The sequence below is a fragment of the Schistocerca nitens genome, chromosome 3, assembly GCF_023898315.1.
Source record: "Schistocerca nitens isolate TAMUIC-IGC-003100 chromosome 3, iqSchNite1.1, whole genome shotgun sequence".
Classification (NCBI taxonomy): Eukaryota; Metazoa; Arthropoda; class Insecta; order Orthoptera; family Acrididae; genus Schistocerca; species Schistocerca nitens.
In genome coordinates, this window is record NC_064616.1 from 283515531 (window position 1) to 283535155 (window position 19625).

At 38.6% G+C, this 19625-nt stretch overlaps 1 protein-coding gene across 1 annotated transcript in view; it reads left to right on the plus strand.

Annotated features, from left to right (window-relative positions):
* Positions 1-19625, plus strand: part of LOC126248251 (WASH complex subunit 1-like) — an 85065-nt gene that overhangs the window by 56614 nt on the left and 8826 nt on the right. The window contains exons 7-8 of the mRNA XM_049949101.1: positions 8188-8319; positions 12934-13050. Coding sequence (XP_049805058.1) covers positions 8188-8319; positions 12934-13050 — 249 coding nt within the window. The remainder of the gene's footprint in view (positions 1-8187; positions 8320-12933; positions 13051-19625) is intronic.

Sequence of the window (19625 nt, forward strand, 5' to 3'; positions counted from 1 at the left end):
TCTTGCTTCCCACTGTTGAAGAGCAATTTGGGGATGGTGACTGCATCTTTCAACACGATCGAGCACCTGATCATAATGCACAGTCTGTGGTGGAGTGTTTACACGACAGTAACATCCCTGTGATGAACTGCCCTGCACATAGTCCTGACCTGACTCATATAGAACACCTTTGGGATGTTTTGGAACTCCAACTTCATGCAAGGCCTCACCGACTGACATCAATACCTCTCCTCAGTGCAGCACTCCGTGAAGAATGGGCTGCCATTCCCCAAGAAACCTTCCAGCACCTGATTGAATTTATGCCTGCGAGAGTGGAAGCTGTCATCAAGGCTAAGGGTGGGCCAATGCCATATTGAATTCCAGCATTATCAATGGGGGACGCCACAATGTGTCATTTTCAGCCAGGTGTCTGGATACTTTTGATCACATAGTGTAAAAGTAATAACAGATAAAAATAAAATCTTTATGAACCCAAAAAAAAGTCAAGCCGTAAGTTTCAGTAAATGCAGTCAACAATACAACAGAAGAATCAGCTCAATTTTTCAAGGAACTCCTCAACAGAATAGGAATGACCCACGAGGAAACTTGTCAGTTTCAATTTGAAACCGCGTGGATTACTGCTAAGATTTTTGAATTCTTGTGGTAGATTATTGAAAATGAATGCACCAGTATACTGCACACCTTTCTGCTCAAGAGTTAAGGAAGTCCGATCCAAATGCAGGTTGGATTTCTGCCAAGTATTAACTGAGTGAAAGCTGCTTATTCTTGGGAATAAGCTGATATTGTTAACAAGAAACAACCATAAAGGATATATATATTGAGAGGCCAATGTCAAAATACCCCAGACTAGTAAACAGGGGTCGACAAGAGGTTTGTGAACTTGCACCACGTATTGCCTGACCCGCCTGCTTCTGAGCCAAAAATATCCTCTCAGAATGGGAGGAGTTACCCCAAATTATAATACCACACAACATAAGCAAATGAAAATAAGCAAAGTAGACTAATTTTTGCGTTGAATGATCGCTTACTGCAGATACCGTTCGAATAGTAAAAATGGCAGCATTAAGTCTTTGGACAAGATCCTGAATGTGGGCTTTCCATGACGGTTCAGTTTCACTAATCAGATGGGCATTCTGTGAAATTAAAATGTCGGGTTTTGTTGAATTGTGTGTTGAAAACTGTAAAAGCAGAGTCTTACTGTGATTCAGCGTTAGTTTATTTTCTACGAGCCATGAACTTGTCATGAACTGCACTGTTTGAAATCGAGCCAATATTGCACACAACATCCCTTACTACCAAGCTAGTGTCATCAGGAAACAGAAATATTTTAGAGTTACCCATGATACTAGAGGGCATATCTTTTGTATAAATAAGGAACAGGAGTGGCCCCAATACTGATGCCTGGGGCACCCCCCATTTGACTGTACCCCACTCAGACCCCATATCACAGCCATTCTCAACACTGTGAAGAATGACCTTTTGCTGTCTGTTGTTAAAGTAAGTTGTGAGCTACTCCCGTATTCTGTAATGGTCCAACTTCTGGAGCAATATTTTGTGATCAACACAATCAAACGCCATAGTTAAAAAAAAAAAAAAATGCCTAGTGTTTGAAACCTTTTGTTTAACCCATCCAGTACCTCACAGAGAAACGAGAATATAGCATTTTCAGTTGTTAAACCATTTCTTTAGCCGATCTGTGCATTTGGTAGCAAATTATGTGATATAGAATGATAAGTTATCCTTACATGTGCAGCCTTTTCAATAACTTTAGCAAACACTGATGGCATAGAAATAGGTCTAAAATTGTCTACATTATCCCTTTCTCCCTTTTTATAAAGTGGCTTTACTACTGAGTACTTTAACCATTCAGGAAACTGACAGTTCCTAAAGGAAAAATTACAAATATGGCTAAGTACTGGACTAACATGTGCAGCACAGTACTTTAATATTCTGCTATACACTCCATCATATCCCTGAGAGTCCTTAGTCTTCAGTGATTTAATTATTGACTCAATCTCCCCCTTGTCTATATCATAGAGAAATATTTCAGACATCAAGGCATTTTCCAAGAGAGTTATATGATTCCTTGCAGGAACTAAATTTTTATTTAATTCACCATCAATGCTCAGAAAATGGTTGTTAAATACTGTACACATATCTGATTTATCTGTAACAGAAATATTTTTACTACGAACTGACTTTATATCGTCAGCCTTGTGCTGCTGACCAGACACTTCCTTCACAACTGACCATATGGTTTTAATTTTATCCTGTGAATTAGCTATTCTATTTTTGCACCACATACTCTTTGCCTTCCTAATAACATTTTTAAGCACCTTACAATACTGTTTGTAATGGGCAACTGCAGCTTGATTGTGACCCCTTCTAACATTTTGATATAATTCCTGCTTTGTTCTACGTGATATCCTTATCCCACTAGTCAGCCACCCAGGCTGCCTTTTACTGCTGGTACCCCATTTGGAACATTCTAATGGAAAGCAACTCTCAAAGAGCATGAGAAATGTGTTAAGGAAAGAATTATATTTGTCTTCTATGTTATCTGCACTATAAACATCCTACCACTCTTGTTCTCTGATGAGTTTTAAAAAACACTCTATTGCCATTGAAATAACTTTCCTACATAGTTCGTAGTTATATGTGACATTTGTTTGAGCACAAAAGCCTTTTTATGTTAAAATTTGTGCATCATGGTCTGAAAAAGTAGAAATGGTGCATCTCACTTCCAACATAGGCAGTACTGTATTGTGTTTTCTGGTTCAGGAGGATCTTGTGTGTGGGATCCATCAAAAGGAAGTGCTCAGTATTAACAATGTTAATGATTCATGTAGCAGTTATACGCATTATTAGCATCTGAAAGTATTACTAGTTATAGTGACGTATTTTTAATAGTAATACACAAAGCCTACAAACACGTCCTACAACCAAAGAATGGATGTATCGGTGATCAAAGCCTTGCATTGCTCATTGAGGATGTAAGCATCTAATCTGACAGATCAGCTGCTCTGAACCTTATTCCAAGTGACTATTGGCACGGGATGTATTTTAAGGGCTATTTAACCAGTAGACAGTGCTTATATTTTGTGATTCTTTTCCCCCCTCAGAAATTTTGGCATATAGTCTATAGCAAAGTATATGCCAGTATATGTCATTAGTGCCAATTACATTGACCATCCCACTGCTTCTTGATAACAAACTTGAAATGCTGCATCTGTTAATTCATGTATTAACGTATTTCTCAATTAGTGTTGAGATAGAATCTGCTGCTTCTACATTAGATCAGTGGAATATACCTTCTGCTTAAGACTACTGATGGATGAAACCTTAACCATCATCATCATGTTCGGTCAATGTATTTTAAACAAAAATATATCCATAAACTTCTGCTGTAATCTTGCATTCCATTTGCAGTATACTTAAAACTGTTGTTGATGGTCTCTTGGTTACATAAAGTTTCATCATCAACAACCTCTATCACAGTCAACTGGAACCGATCATTCCAACAGCTTGGAGACTGTTTAAAGCCATAAAGACTTTTGAAGAGTTTTCTTACCTTACTGATACCACCTTGAAATCCCATATACATTTCTTCCTTCAGCAGACCATTTAAAAATTCTGACTATTTCAGATTGTACCAACTTCAAACATTCATTAGCTACAACACTCGACACTTTATATTATCTAATGTAGAGTGAGTGACTGATGAACGTTTCATGATAGCTAATTCCCCCTTGTTGACTGCAGGACTGTACAACTAATTGGCCTTTATAATGATAAATTTATCCATCATCATCTCATTTGACAAGAAACAAAATGAATGATTTTAGACTGCCTAAAACACTGCTGGTACCTCTGTCGAAAGTCTCTGTAGAATTCTGCATCTAGTGTTCATTGTCGTCTTACATTGATAATTTCCAGTTACTTGTAGCTTGTGACTTTATTGGGCCATAAAAGTTTTTCACTACCTTTTTCTGCCAACTCTCAACCTCTGACTGCTTCTGACCATTAATATTCTGGTGAATTATGTGAGAAGAACATTGTTCGACCAAGTTTAAGAACTGTTCTTTTTAAATCTTCAGTATGTCTATTTTAAGATGTTTGTAGAGATTTATAATATCCAACCCTTTACTATTGGCTTTCATAAAACACAAAAATTTTCCTGTTATCAAATTCGTAGTCACTAAAATACTTATGTAATATAATGTATGATCACACGTAAAAGGGATGAAGTATCTCCAATATCCAAAGACTCATTTTCCATAGATTTGCACAAATATATCCATAGATTTGCACAAATATAAACTGATTACTTACCCAGGTTGACTGGAACACTGTTGTTGTGACTGTAAACTGTCAGAGAGATACTTTGCTTCAGTACATAAAGCAGGAAACCTGTAATCAATCTTGACACATTCCATTTCTCTTCAGGAATTCCTAGACAGGATCCAATGTCAGTTAAGTACAGCACTCAACCTGAGCCACTTAGATTTCTTTCAAATTCAGTGATCCAGATAAGAGATACAAAATTACCAATTTTCAGAGCTGTATGAAATTTATGAAGAAAGTTACAGGCCTGCAAAGTGTAGGAATTGTGTAAAATTTACATACGTGTCTTTCAACACAAATGACTATAGTTCTGGTTCTGATCCATAATACGGCAATGAAACTTGTATAACTGGAAAACTAGTGAGTAGAACTTGACAGTAATATGCAACATAGTGAGTTTATATGAATTTCCACATTCACGCTCATGACCTTAGTCTTTGACCTTATATATTGGTTTTAGAGGGAAACATTCCACGTAGGAAAAATATGTCTAAAAACAAAGATGATGTGACTTACCAAATGAAAGTGCTGGCAGGTCGACAGACACACAAACAAACACAAACACACACACAAAATTCAAGCTTTCGCAACAAACTGTTGCCTCATCAGGAAAGAGGGAAGGAGAGGGAAAGACGAAAGGATGTGGGAAGCTTGAATTTTGTGTGTGTGTTTGCGTTTGTTTGTGTGTCTGTCGACCTGCCAGCACTTTCATTTGGTAAGTCACATCATCTTTGTCATCAAAAATTTATTTCTCTACGTAACTACACTAACGAAATGCAGTAAGCAGCTATGTATCTGGGCCACACTTACAAAATGAATGCGTTAAGAGTCATAAACAGCACAATGTCTGTTTGGCGTGCACGTCAAATGAACATTGTGCTGTGTGCGACTTGTACTGCGTTCAGTTTGTAAGTGTGGCCCTACTTTGTACTGCTATGGGAGTCAGCTGGTGTGCTCAAGGTCCACCTTGCATTTTATATACTTTTATGATGGGTAGATTACATACCCAGTTACTATTGCATCCATTTTCCATTTTTTTAGTTTTGTGACAGATGGGTTACATATCCAACTACTTTTACACAGTCTGATAATGCCCCAATTGGGTGAAATGTCTCATTGCAACCAAGACAATTTTTATTCTGGACTAATTCAAAACTGGTTGCTGTAGCACCCTGCCACAGTGGAGTGGAATATGCTTTCATTCTGCTACCTTTTTGTGCTTTTATATTGTAATTTGACTTGTCAAGCTTATTCAGTTCTTACAGTTATTTAGTCCTTCCGGTTTCCAGTAAGATGCTGTAGCCTATTCTGCAATGGCATCACATTCCAGTACCTTTAGTTTTATGATAATATTTGTGGAAATTTCATAAGATCCTTTAGTGCAATGCGGTAACTTTCCAAGCTGTGAACTTCACACATTCCTACAACTCAATGCTACTGTGTTAATAATTTGTGGATATGTCATACAGTGTTAACATGCTTTAATTAGCATCTAAAAGTTTTACAGGTTATATGAGCATTTACAAATATATATCAACTTGGACATGTTATAAGCACACCACCACCACCACTCAGATGCACAAAACACACCACACACTCATGCATGTGAAATAATAAACAGTTCAGTGTTCAAAGCTTTGCATTGGTAAATGTGTATTTACACATGCAGCTCCATTTAAAACGGTAGATCACCACATAATTAGCCCCTCACAAAACATAAAACAATTATAAATAAACTAAAAGTTGAGACTTCATTGAAACAGCTCAATTGTCCACTAATGGTGTACTTTCAAACAATGTTTTCTATATAATTAGAAGGTGCTGAATTGGAATACCATTTTGCTATGGGTGCAGTAACAAGATGCAGACTCCAACATGTACCTCAAAACTGCAAGTACGGGAGAAGCTTAACACGTTATATAATTGTTAACACATTAAACGAGGGTTTGTCGATCTTTTTACACCTGCCATCCACTTTTGTATCTCTGTCAGTAGTGAAATTGCCCACGAGTTCCATAGTAATGGTGGTTTATAAAGTAAGGAAGTAACATTACTTTATAAAATTTATAAAGCAGCGTTATAGCAAGTTAAAGTGTAATACAATAATTACTTACCAAATTCTTTGTCAAACTTTCACTAAGTTAGTGTGTTACACTATACTTTTCATTTTGCTGGCATTTGTGTAGTCAATGTTTATTTCTGTACCTACTTTTTCCATTTGAATTTATCTGTTAAGGTCTTATTTACATTCTTGTAGCTTTGTTGCTTTTGATTTTGTGTTAGCATGTATTCCAGTGCTAAACTGTACATACACTGTTGGCCACCCAAAATGTAACATCCTGAAGGAAGTACCCAAATCAGGTGAAATTTGCAGCCTGCATCTGGGGTGATAAGAGATGCACATGATTAGCATTTCAGCAGAGGCGCATATCACGGGTGCCAGTAGCGACACCAGCAAACACTAAATAAAAGGGGAAGAGAGAACCATGTGGACATACTGGAAGCAGCTCCAGGATGCCTCGTAGAAGACAGTAAGTGTCTTTTGAGCTCATTTCAGAGTTTGACTGAGGAAGAATAGTTGCTTATAGGGCCTGCAGATTATCCTTTAGAGAAATCGGTGCGCACATCAGATGGAATCGAGCAACTGTGATGCAGATTGGTTAATCTACATCTACATCTACACCCATACTCCGCAAGCCACCTGACGGTGTGTGGCGGAGGGTACCTTGAGTACGTCTATCAGTTCTCCCTTCTATTCCAGTCTCGTATTGTTCGTGGAAAGAAGGATGCAGGAGGGGCCGACAGGACTGAATGCACTCACCTCATTGCACCACTGCTTGTGATTACAGGCACATTGTGTGCATGGCAGTGATGGATTGTTCTGCCACATCACGAACTGTACCACAACAAATTTGGTGTATTGCGCAACAAGCAGCACATGTGCATGCCATTTGACTTTGTTTGCAGCAGAGCGTTCTGTCCGTAAGATGTCCATTGCTGCATTTACCACTGTGTCCATTGCTGCATTTACCACTGAGCCAACACCATAGGTATTTGTACCGGCAGTGGTACTATGAATGACAGACATGGACAACCAAATGGAATGACATTGTTTTTACTGACAAATCTGATTCTGCCTGCACCACCACAATGGTTGGATTAGCCTGGAGACACCGTGGTGAGAGACTGTTGAACTGCTGGCTTATGCATTGCCATACTGGCTCTACACCTGGTGTTATGCTATTGGATTCCACTCCCGCACCACCCTAGCGTTGCCAGTATGCTAACCAGCCAGCCTTACATCTCTGAAGTGTTGGAGCCATTGTCCTCCCATACCTTTGGAGGCTGCCGACGGCCACATTGCATCGGGATAATGTGTGATCACATGTGGCACACAGTGTTAAAGACTTCTTCCTTACCCACTGGATTGCACTGTTGCCTTGGCCTCCCTGTTCTCCCAGACTCTCGCCTAGTCTGGTCGACGATTGCGGAACGACTGGTCTGCGATACACCACCCATTGCTACACTGGATCAGCTTTGGTAATATGTGGAGGCAGACCGGACTACTATACCCCAACAACACATCCAGAGCCTCTTCGATTCAGTGCTGAGGCCTGTAGCAGTGGTTACAGCCAGCAATGGCAGCAATGCTCAATACTGATTTCATCATCTTCCTGATTTCACATGGGGCTGTATTTTCAATCATGTGCTCTTTGTACAATGTGTTAGCTCCCAAATCAATTTGGCAGTGATATCTAGGGTGGTTCTTGGTGCTGCATTTTGGATGGCCAGCAGTGTAGTTAAAGGAGACAATAGAAATGCACTTGAAATATATTTTTCCAGCGTCCACCTCCCAAAGGTGACTCTGGTACTGATGTCAGAGCTAACTTGATGGAAGCTATCCGAAAAGCTGGAGGCTCAAAAAATCTCAGGTCTGTTCAAGACAGGAAGAGTGAAGCCAAGAAGAAAAAGAATGTAAGTTGTTGTGCTTTTTTTTTGTTACATAATGTAACTGAAGTGTGATTATATAATTCTTCTGCAGCTTTTACTGTAAAAATTCTTGGGGATTAATAATACTGTCAGATAAGAAGATACAAATAGTTTAAGTTCCTCAGTTGTACTTGGCTGTCATTATTGGTGACCATTTGGCTGTGCAAAAATCGTATATAATTACCTTGAAAAGTTGAGGTGTTCATTGAGGTACCTACGAAAAATATTATATTTGTGTTGGATTTACATTGTCAGTATTATGTATGATTATTTTTGTGGATTATTTAATGCAGTTGATTATGACTGCAATCATACCATTGCCTGAAGGAATATACAGCCTTCTCACAGTAAATCATATGGAGTATGGTAGCCTGGAAAAGAGCTACATAAGAGAGTTAACATTAAAAGTTTGATCCAACATATTACTGATGAACTTAGCCTGAATTTCTACAATCGGCTTAAGTAAGTGAAAATCAGTTTCTGGGCAAGTATATGTTATGTACCTTTCAGGTGCATGAAAAAAGGAGCAGCAATCAGTATGGTTTGTGGGAGACATGGGAGGCCACCAATAAACATAAAATGATTCAGGAGTATCTGCTGACAATGACAGGCTATGTTTCATCGGTCATCACCACCAAAAACTTGGGGCAGCAAGGGTGAGGAGGGGGGGGGGGGGGCAATTGGTACTTCAGATCCAGCACAAGTGAAGAGTGCAACTATCCTTTTTCCATGTGGATGCTGGATTTTGCATTGTTTGCGGATTCTGAAACTTCACCTGGAAAGGAGTGCATCATGTTAAGACAGGAAATGAGATGATATGATGGTTGACTGGAGACTTCCTTAAGTATGGAAATAAAAATAGTCTTTGTCTCCATCTTGATGCCATTGCTCTTATTTGTATTTTAATGTTGTCTTCAGTATCTGTGAGTTAAAGTTTCTGAAGTGTGTGGTCCACCCGACTCCGAGAGTCTAAGAAACTGATGTACTATGTTCAAGCTATATGATGCACCTGAAAATCTGTTTCATGTGACACCATGTTTGTAACAGTCATTGGTGATACTTTATTTACAGTTAAAACCCAGTCCAGTATTCATTACATGAGGATATATTTAGCTACCTTGTGAAAAGGATGGTACATGTAACTTTTAATCGTTCTCCCTCACAAATTTAACCTCGGTGAAATGTGTTTGCAGTGAATTGCTCTCAGTTTCAAAGGTTCAGGGCGGGTTTGGAACTCTTAAAATTAAGGCACACTGCAGCAGCATCCAAAGGATGTGAAGCTCAGAGGCAAAATCAAAATGTCACAGCCATGGGCCACTGGGAGCAGTCTGTTTATTTCTGCACTACAGGACTTATGCTCAAACATGACCTGACTTTAGGTGCTCAGTTATGGCTCATAAAGGCCATTATATTTGAATATTGTCCATATTGTCCACTTTGGGTTTTCAGAAAAATCCACTACAAACTGTATCTGCTCCTACCTTCTTCTTCTGGCCCATGGATTCAAACCTTCTGTTTGCACCCTGCAATTTCCATATCTGCTTATGAAGATCATATTATTACTGCTCAATACCAATAGATTTAGTGTGTCATTATTGCATAACATCTACAAACTACCGTTAACCAGACTTCTTTCATGTATTAAAGATACAAGACTTCTTTCATGTATTAGAGAGACCAATTACTTATTGGATGATTTAAAATTTCCACCTGTATATCTCTACCTGGCAGGATAACCATGCATCTTAGTGCTTGTTTCTGGGTCAGGGAGGCATTCTGAATCCAGTTTGAATCCATCCTACAGATTACCGAAGAGGGCTGGTGTGCCGGCCAGACTGGATGTGATTTTCCCCACTAGGTGAAAATCTGGCTGGAACCTATATCGCGCCTCCTATACACGTTTTGCAAGCATTTACAAGCCTTTCTCACACTCGCACAGAAATAACACTAGACGCAGACAGATGGGGTTTACTGATTTCATCCTGGGGGTGAATAGGAGGATACTGATGATCTTAAATGTTTAGTCTCCTCAAAACCCATAACCTAAAGCAGTTGTACACATCCATTGTAAATGAAAGAATGAACAGTGTAGCACTGACTTATTATATTCTTAAATAACTTCCACACAAAACATGGGTTAACCGAATGTGGTTTTGCTTTTTAAGCAGACTGGACTTGTATTTGGGTGGATGGAGGCTCCAATCTTCATCCAGCCATTCTGGTTTAGGTTTTCTGTGGTTTCCATAAATTATTTCAGACAAATGCCTGGAGAGTTCCTATTATAAAACTATGACCAACTACCATAAATATCATGTTAGTCAATCCACTTGTATGACTAGGGATTTGAATAGCAATAATAATAATAATAATAATAATAATAAACATCAGCAGTTTTTTTTAACTTCCAGACTTTACTTAGCCGGCCGTGGTGGCCGAGCGGTTCTAGGCGCTACAGTCTGGAACCGAGCGACCACTACGGTCGCAGGTTCGAATCCTGCCCCGGGCATGGGTGTGTGTGATGTCCTTAGGTTAGTTAGGCTTAAGTAGTTCTAAGTTCTAGGGGACTGATGACCTTAGCAGTTAAGTCCCATAGTGCTCAGAGCCATTTGAACCAGATTTTACTTAAGTCTAGGCTGTCTTTTTAAGGAAACCTGATGTGGCACAAAGTCCATTACTGTTTTTCAAAGCCCCAACCACCTCTCATCTGAATGGTTGGACACCAGCACAGTACCTAGTCTATTGTAGGAGTGTTGTCACGTACCTGTAAGTTCGTAACATCCCTAACTATGCAGGCATCTCACTCTTGATTCCTGACAAGTGATCTCCTAGTGTGTGTTGTGGAATATGCACCTACGTAATTTTGAGCTCCGGCGTTCCAAGCAATAGCTACCATGCCAGAAAGCTATTGTAATGGTGGGGAGGCATGACACCAATGACAGTTTCCACTCATAGTGACGAGAAATTTAACTGATGATCTGCAATGAAAAAAATAAGTAGAGACATTACTAGTAGCTAAAATTAAGTAATAATGACAGTTATGAGGAATGTAGTGAGTACAATAGGAGAGACAACACAAATAAAAATAATTACAGAGTTAATACAAATCTAAAATACTTTTTCAGAGAATAAAAGATATTGCACTAGTTTAGTAGCAAACCGAGGCAGGCAACGTTACGTTAACAATTTGACTCACATACTTTCATGTTACATTATTCAGTTCTGTTAAGTTTATAACGATCATTTTTCCAGCTGCAGTCTTGCTGCATGTTTCCCATGCAGTTTCCACACATTCTTAAAGCCAAAACAGGATCTTGCGCTGTTCAAAATCTTCAGGTGTTTGCATTGCAATTTCTTTCTGACACCTTGGTACGTCAATCAGCACTGATTGGTCTTTTTCTCCTTAGCTTGGGACAGACTGGCAATGGAGTATAGTGCTGTACTGGTCAGTTTACAGGAGATTGTTTACAATATGCTCCTTCATTTACCTGAGCTGAGAAAAGGAATTTAATCTTGATGAAGTATGACATGTTCACAGTGAAGTGATCCAGATGATTTAAATTGTAGTATTTGTATCAGTCTATGATCAGAAGAGAGTTGTGTTTTTAATTAGATCTGATTACTAAATTTAATCAGTAATCAAATAAAATAACACTCTTGTAATCAGAGAGTATCAGAGATACTATAATTTCGTGAATGTAGTCAATGTATGGCCCACAGTGGTGGTGTATGAACAACAGTAAAATGTTCCCAATGTACGGCCCACAATGGTGGTGTATGAACAACAGTAAAATGTTCCCAGTGTCTTCCTTCTTTTTGTATACCATCAGAGGTACCCACACTAAAACCCCAGTTGTGATGCTGCTGCTGCTGCTGCTGTACTGAAACTGTGACAGCAACTACTGACCCATTGTCTTCACTGCATTACAAGAGATGATGTTCCAAAAAGATATTGTCTATTAAATCGCAACAATGATGCAAGAATTATGTGGTATCAGATATTGTGTCTGGAGGGGTCCACACACTAATACGCTTGTATTTCAGTGAGCAACGGGATACACACAAAAATAGCAGTTCTCAGTTAACTTCATCAGCACGTTTTTTAATTTCCAGTCCTGCTACATGATTATTGTTGTCGATGTCTGACCAAAATTCACGTGAGTCAGTCATGCAGTTATTTTGGAACACTTTTCCTTCATAATTACCTGAATTTCATCTCATAGCATGAATTCTAGAACAAAAAAACAATTGTTGCAGTTCCCAGGGAACTTAATGCTTTTTTGTTTTAAGTTCATCTGTTGTTTTCATTTTTGATTTGTTTTACAGACAGACAAGTACAATAATTAAGATTGGTCCTGGTAGTAAATTAATGTGTATGTCATTCTCTTTTAAATCTCTGATTCATAATCATCGCTCTACTGATATTTATATCTCCGTGTCAACAATAAATAATTTCATGTTAGTTTATTTTCAGGGAAGTGGAACATTTGTGTTCACTGTGAAAGAAATGTGTTAATCCTCCTTGCCAATAAAAAATACTAATGTTGATGTGAGATCTTGTGAATTGTTTTCTAGAAACGATGACACTGAGTTTTTTTGTAGGAAGAGAAGCAGACTGGTGTGAGCAGCAGTGGTGGTGCTGGCAGCAAGCCGCCTGATGTTGGTGGTGGTGGCGATTTCATGGCAGACCTGCATGCAAAATTAGCAATGCGAAGAAAGGTTTGTATTTTCTTCAATGTTAGAGAATTTTTTTTTCTTTTTTTCTAGCTAAGTTTTGTTCATTTACATGTGGAGCAACTGTGACCCATACAACTTCAATCACATTGTGGCCTGTATACCTCTACTTGTATGCCTACCCACTGAAAAGCACCTCTTGTCACATCTGCCACATTATGTTCATTATACATCTTTTATTAAGAGCAGCTGCTTGTCTTTGTGGCTTCCACAGGAATTCAGTTACATGCTGGTTGGTTTCACCTACAGTAGGAGCTGCAATCATCCAGTCACTCTCACAGCTCGTATATATACCCAGTTGGAGAATGCTGCGGAAGATGGAGACCTTTTGTTGCCATGCTACTTAATAATGAGCTACCAGCTTGTATGGCAAATGAATGCTATTATTTATTTCCCATAAATCTGTGTTTTGAATGTGAAAATTTACAATGTAGCGTGACACGTTATGAACTTATCATCTAAGGTTCTTTATATCATCTGTGGGGAGTAAATGCAAGAAAACTAAGCAAGCAATGAATTACAACTTTTGTAACACGCATGGAATTGTTCTTGAAAAATAGTGAGATGCAAGGCAATAGGTATATTGCCCAACAGTTTGTTAGATTCTGAGAGATAAGAAAAGACAAAGGTGGTAGATGACATTAGAAAAACATGCAGGGACAACGTGAATATGTATAGCTGAAGGCCTTAATGCATTGAGAAGTCTGGTGAAGGTCTTGCCCCAGCAGTGGATGTCAAATAGCTTATGGTAAAGTATGATGTGAGGATATTACTGTCTCAAAAGAAAAACAGTAACATATTGAGGAGCAGAATACATTAAAGTACTCCCGAGAAAGAAGAAATTACTTTGTAAATTTTTTTTTTCTGTACTATAATGTCAAAAGGATAAATCAGGAAAACTTCCTTTGATAGATGTAGAAAAGAACACTTTCACTCTGATAGTTTTTACAGCTATCTAAATTGTACAAGAATGCACAAAAAAGTGAAGCCAAAGAAACAAAAAATTACAGCACAATTTCCAAGCTGTCACCATACACAAAAATAATAAAATTAGGTTGTAAGTGAGGCTAATGAATTGAATTTGAAAAAAATTAGTAAAGGAGAGTTTGATTTCAGAGATTTGGATGCACACAAATTGTACTTTAGGCTATAGACAAGGTTGCTTATACAGTTGGTATAATTGTAGGCCTGTTTGAGGCTGCTGACATGGTTGACCACATCTTATTACATAATTACAAAGCTGAAGGCACTGGGAGTTACGTGGATAGCTGCTGAGATCTCAGATTGTATGTGGGAAGCATAGTGTGTTTAAATATAAGAGTCTGCATCTAAAAGTCCCAAATATACTGACAAAGTAGTTCCTGAGCTTAGTGTATTAGTACCAATGCTGTTTTAATACAGTCAATGACTCAACAAACACAATTATACACAGAGAAAAATTATTTTTCAGATGATATCAATATAATAGTTACAGATAAAATGTCAGACCACCTGGTACAGAAACCAAATAAAACACTATGAGATGTTTACAAATTATCAGTGTCCAATAGAGTGATCTTTAAAATGAAGAAGTCTGACACTTACAGCGCCTTAAAAAGAAGAAAAGGGCTTGCCCAAATTGAACACAAATGATAACTTGCAAATTGTGCATAAAACCCAACATTCTTAGAATTCGGATGATTGAATTAGGTTGAACTCACCACATGCTATTGTTATGCACAATGGAATGCCGAACAGGCAACAAATGACAATCTGGGCAGGACCACTTTCACCCAAAAGGATGCACTGGGCAGGAATTACAACACTGCGAGTGACTTGATCCCGCTGAGCTTGATGTGAGTGAAGATGGGCAGCACAACGATGCCGCTGCACCGGAATCATCAAAGGTGACAACACAGTGACTTGGTGGGAGGCTTGGCCAGCAAGGATATCTTGCAGGACACCAGGGGCTGTTTACCATTCTAACCTAATTGAGACACCTGCAATTATCAGAAAGGATGTCGCTTGCTGCCGCTATAAGCTCATGCGATTTTGCAATTTGGGCAACTTTAGTTAAAGAAGGGTCAGACATAGCCATGCCCAAGTCTGAACCTTGTGATCAGGAGCTAAATGGTTAATCATGTCCCAAATTAGGGAGTCTGATAAGAGGTAGCACATTTGGGGCATTCAAAATGACACTTGGCTGAGAGGCCCTGAAAATCAGCAATCCAGGCTGCATACAATTGCCGAGCTTCTTGCAGTCTTGGTTAAACTGCCACCGTGCCGCCACCACGTGGGTTTGATGACTGAAATACTGCTTGAGCAACTGACAAAACTTGTCAAAGGTGAGTTTCTCAGTTGACAACTCCGTATGAACCTGCTCTGCTGGACAACAACAAGGCAGTCAACTGGATTGATGATACGCCTTACCTGGCAGTGCAGCAAGAACTGGTGCGGGTGATTCTCCCACCTTTCTGTAGACTCATTGAAACCAGCAAACAGCATTGGGGACAGAGAAGAAACTGCCCAGTGGGTACCTGGCCCCCTGCTGGTAAAGGCAGGGGCATGGAGCAAGTCCGCATTGTGGTTGATCAGCATCTGCATCTGCTCCTGTTGCTGCTGCCACCGCCACTGCTGCTGTTGCTGCTGCTTGATCCTTGTTCTTCTGTAGGCATGACTGTTTTGCAAGCATTGCAGAAATGCCAAACCCATTGTAATCCAAAATTAACACTATGAAAAGGGGGGTGGGGAGAGAGGGAGGGAGACGAAAAGAGTCACATGAGTAAGGATGTCCTTCATCACCACTTTAGTGTTTGCACGGGTGTAACAATACTGCTAGTCTACACTGTTAGCAAGTTTACTCACTGGCTGACAGTGACTTGGTAGCAACCGGGAAACAGAACCCAATGAGGAAAAAAAAACCATGGGAGTCAATCTATTAGAAGCCATGTATAGACATGCATGGCAATAACTTTGCATATTACTGGCTAACAACTAAGCACAGGACACCATCGCTTGGCATGAAGTACAAGCTGAGGTCTGTGGTAGTTGAGCTCAGCATGAGCACTGGCACGCTCCACTTACTGCCGCCCACAAGTAAACACTTGCATCAGGGTGTCTGCCCATAATACGCGACACAAGGGACCTGTATAATAGGTTTCTGAACTACTACTCTGCTGCTCTACTCATGCCAGCTCATCTGCCTCCATCACAATGTCTACTGCTGGGGATATTAAACCACATTTTTTATGATGGCTGGTAATTTATTTTTTGAACTGAAGATATTTCTGCCTAATGTCTGTGAAACATAGAAAAACAAAAAGAAACCCTTTGTCTTCAAAATGTTGCTTATCCTATTTGAAATTTTACCTATAAAAGGTAAACTACACTATTTCCTTTTCAGTCTCTCTACATTGTTCACTGGGTGCAGTAGGGATCTTTTTCACTTCATTTTTTAATTGAGAATTTTGCCAATAATGTTGGATTCAAAATTATTATTTTTATTGTATTAGGTTCTTGTCCATAGTCTTCTTGGGACATGGTGGTTGAAGGGATACAGTGAATCATGTGGTGGAATGCTGCATGTTGTATGTTGAAAGGAAGCTGGCATGAATGTGTCAGTAAAGGAGTCTTTCTAGTTAATATTAAACTTATGGCTGCTATTTTCTATTTTTAAGTTGATGTCCAGGAAATTAACAGTGGAATCCTGTAGCTACATACTGATGCTTGTGTAGTATGCCACTGATTCACCTTTTCCAAGAACTTCTGGAGATGCCTAGTGGAACATTTCCACACGTAGATGACATTCATATGTTTATCCATAGTTGTTGTATATGCTGCTTAATGGATTTCTAAAAAATACATATGTAACTGCATCAAAATTATTAACAGGGATAATTTTTCTAGTTTAAGTCAATTATCAATAGATTAAGAAGTTGACATGTTTATCTTTGTTTTGTTCCCATTTTTGGGATCAGTTGTGTACTAGAAACTTGGCATACAACTTGAAACCTAGGTCGTTCAGTAATAATAAAATTTGTGAAACAGCGTTAAAAAAGTGTTTCATTTAGTTAATATACTATACAAGGTTTCACCAAGAATCCAAAGTTGAATTGATTTAATAAAAATAAAATTTACATAACATAATAAGGAAGCCATTTATAATTGGAATGGTTGTAAATAATAATAATAATAATAATAATAATAATCGGGATTGGGAAGTGCCTGGATAACATCAGTGTCTTCAAAAAACACAGGAGAATTCGCAGAAAAATTAATGCAGCACTGGAAGACAGAACTATTGGTCAGAAATGAAAGTTGCGAACTAGACAGTTTTCAGGGGGCTCGTTGGCTCTACTGCTGTTTATCATCGCCTTGATCCCACTGTCAACTGTCTTACAGAAAAGAAACCTGGGCTGTCAAACAGTAAGAAATTCTCAGAAATTGTCCCTGTACTGTACATGGAAGACCTGAAGGTCTGTAGAAAATATGAAACTGAAATCCAGTGGTGACAAATACAATTAGAATCTTCAGCAGTGACATTAGCAAGGAACTCACCTTTGATAAGTGCACCACACTGACATTACATTATGGCAAAATCTCAGAAAGTGAAGACATCAAAATACCAAATAGGCGAACTGTGAAGTGGCATGAGCCAGAAGCCTACAAATACCTAGGCATTTTGAAGTTGTACATCATTAAGTAGGTGCATGTAAAACATCTGATCAGAAAAGAGTACACCGAAAGGGTCAGAAAAATTTTGAAAAGCAAACTGAATAGCAGCAATATCATCAAGGCAGTTTATACCAGGGCCATACCTATCATCAGATACACTGTAGGCATCGTATGTTGGACACAAAATGAGCTGGATAATCTGACAGTGTAACATTCCAGTTCTTAATAATATTGCGAGTATAAAATTATTTATATCTTTTTTTTAATTTTTATATATTGTGTTTGCTTAAAGTTCTGCAAAAATCCTGTGGCAATTAACATTGTTATTATTAGCACATAATTTATGCTTCTCTAGTGTAAGCTGTTGTTCAGAATTGTTTTTTTCCATATCTGATTAATAAAAATTGCCCAGGTTCTATCTTTGGAATATGTTGATTTCTAACATGCAAGTCGTGGTTGGTAATTTTTTAAATGAAAAGTTGAATTCTGTGAAAAATGTATTATGTGCTCATTTTATTTAAATTCATCTGCTCTGCATTGTAACAAAATCTTGCACTCCATTTTGAAGCATCAAATTCAGAAACCAGCTGCCAAAGCTAACATAGGCAGTAGGTTGACATTCTCTGATGAACTCTCTCCAAACAACCCGCAGATAGTGAAAGCAGACAGTGTTCAGGACAAAGGCACTTTGACTGTCAAAATGTAATCAGTAAATTGTCAAATTATTTGTATCACCCAGATTTAGCCCTCCAGAGAACATCTCATGGTCAGATTATTCTACGAACAGAAACCTGGCTGAAACCTGAGGCAGAAAGCTCTGAGATATTTATCGACTCAAAGAATATATATCTAAAAGACAGATTAGATGCCATAGTAGTGGGTATGTTCGTTGGAGTTGACAAAAATATTCTCTCTACTGAGGTTGAATCCAAGTATGACAGTGAAGTTATCTGGTATCGTGTAACAGGTCTAGATGAAATCAAGTTAATTGCTGGATGGTTTTAATGGGCCCCAATACCGCTCTGACAATTTTGGAATCGTTGACGGAGAGTCTACCATCAGTAGTGCAGAAATACCCAGATAATGCAATATTATTGTTCGCGTCATGTAAGAAGGCGGCCCAATTTTCAGCAGTTCTGCACATCCCCCTCCACTAGCCACTGGCAGCCAATAATATTCATTCTCTTTCCGAGCAGCTAGCGGAGAGTTACAGCCAGAGAATGAGAATCTCACTTCTACATGTTGCACTGTTGCCATACTACATGACAACTGAATTATTCATTCAACTGTAATTTTGTTTTTTGTTTCCTTTTTTTCCCTTGCAGCAATATAGCTGTGTATGTGTATCTGTAAATGTTTAAGTGCAATTAAAAAGAAAGCCAGGTGACGGCAATAAATGTGAAGTGCTTCACAAGCAGGCGAAGGGGATTATTTACTGCATTTATAACTTTTCAAACGTGAATTTGAAAGTAGGTCTCCTACTGTCAATATTTGAAAACACAAGAACAGGCTCCTGAACCATGTGGTGTCAGCAAGAGAACTGTAAACGAAAGTGTCAAAGCTGTAGCAACCGTAGAAAAAGTTGGTTTCATGTCGCCTGAAAAGCATCAAAATCACAAGGAATCTGTAACATAAATGGATAGTTTTAAAAACGATGTTTTAAAGCGCTCCATGTGAATGATGAATGTTCAACATCACAAAAACGTGTTACGGTTAAGCAGGCTTCAGTGGTAAGCACTTCGTCAATGTAAAGAATATTAAAAGACATTGGTTCCATATATGTTGAGAAGAGAGTTTTTAGTTCAATATGTTGAGAAGAGAGTTTTTAGTTCAAAGAGATGGCATAGGTGCAGCACGAACTATATCCTATATAGTTTTTAGTGCAAAGAGATGGCATAGGTGCAGGA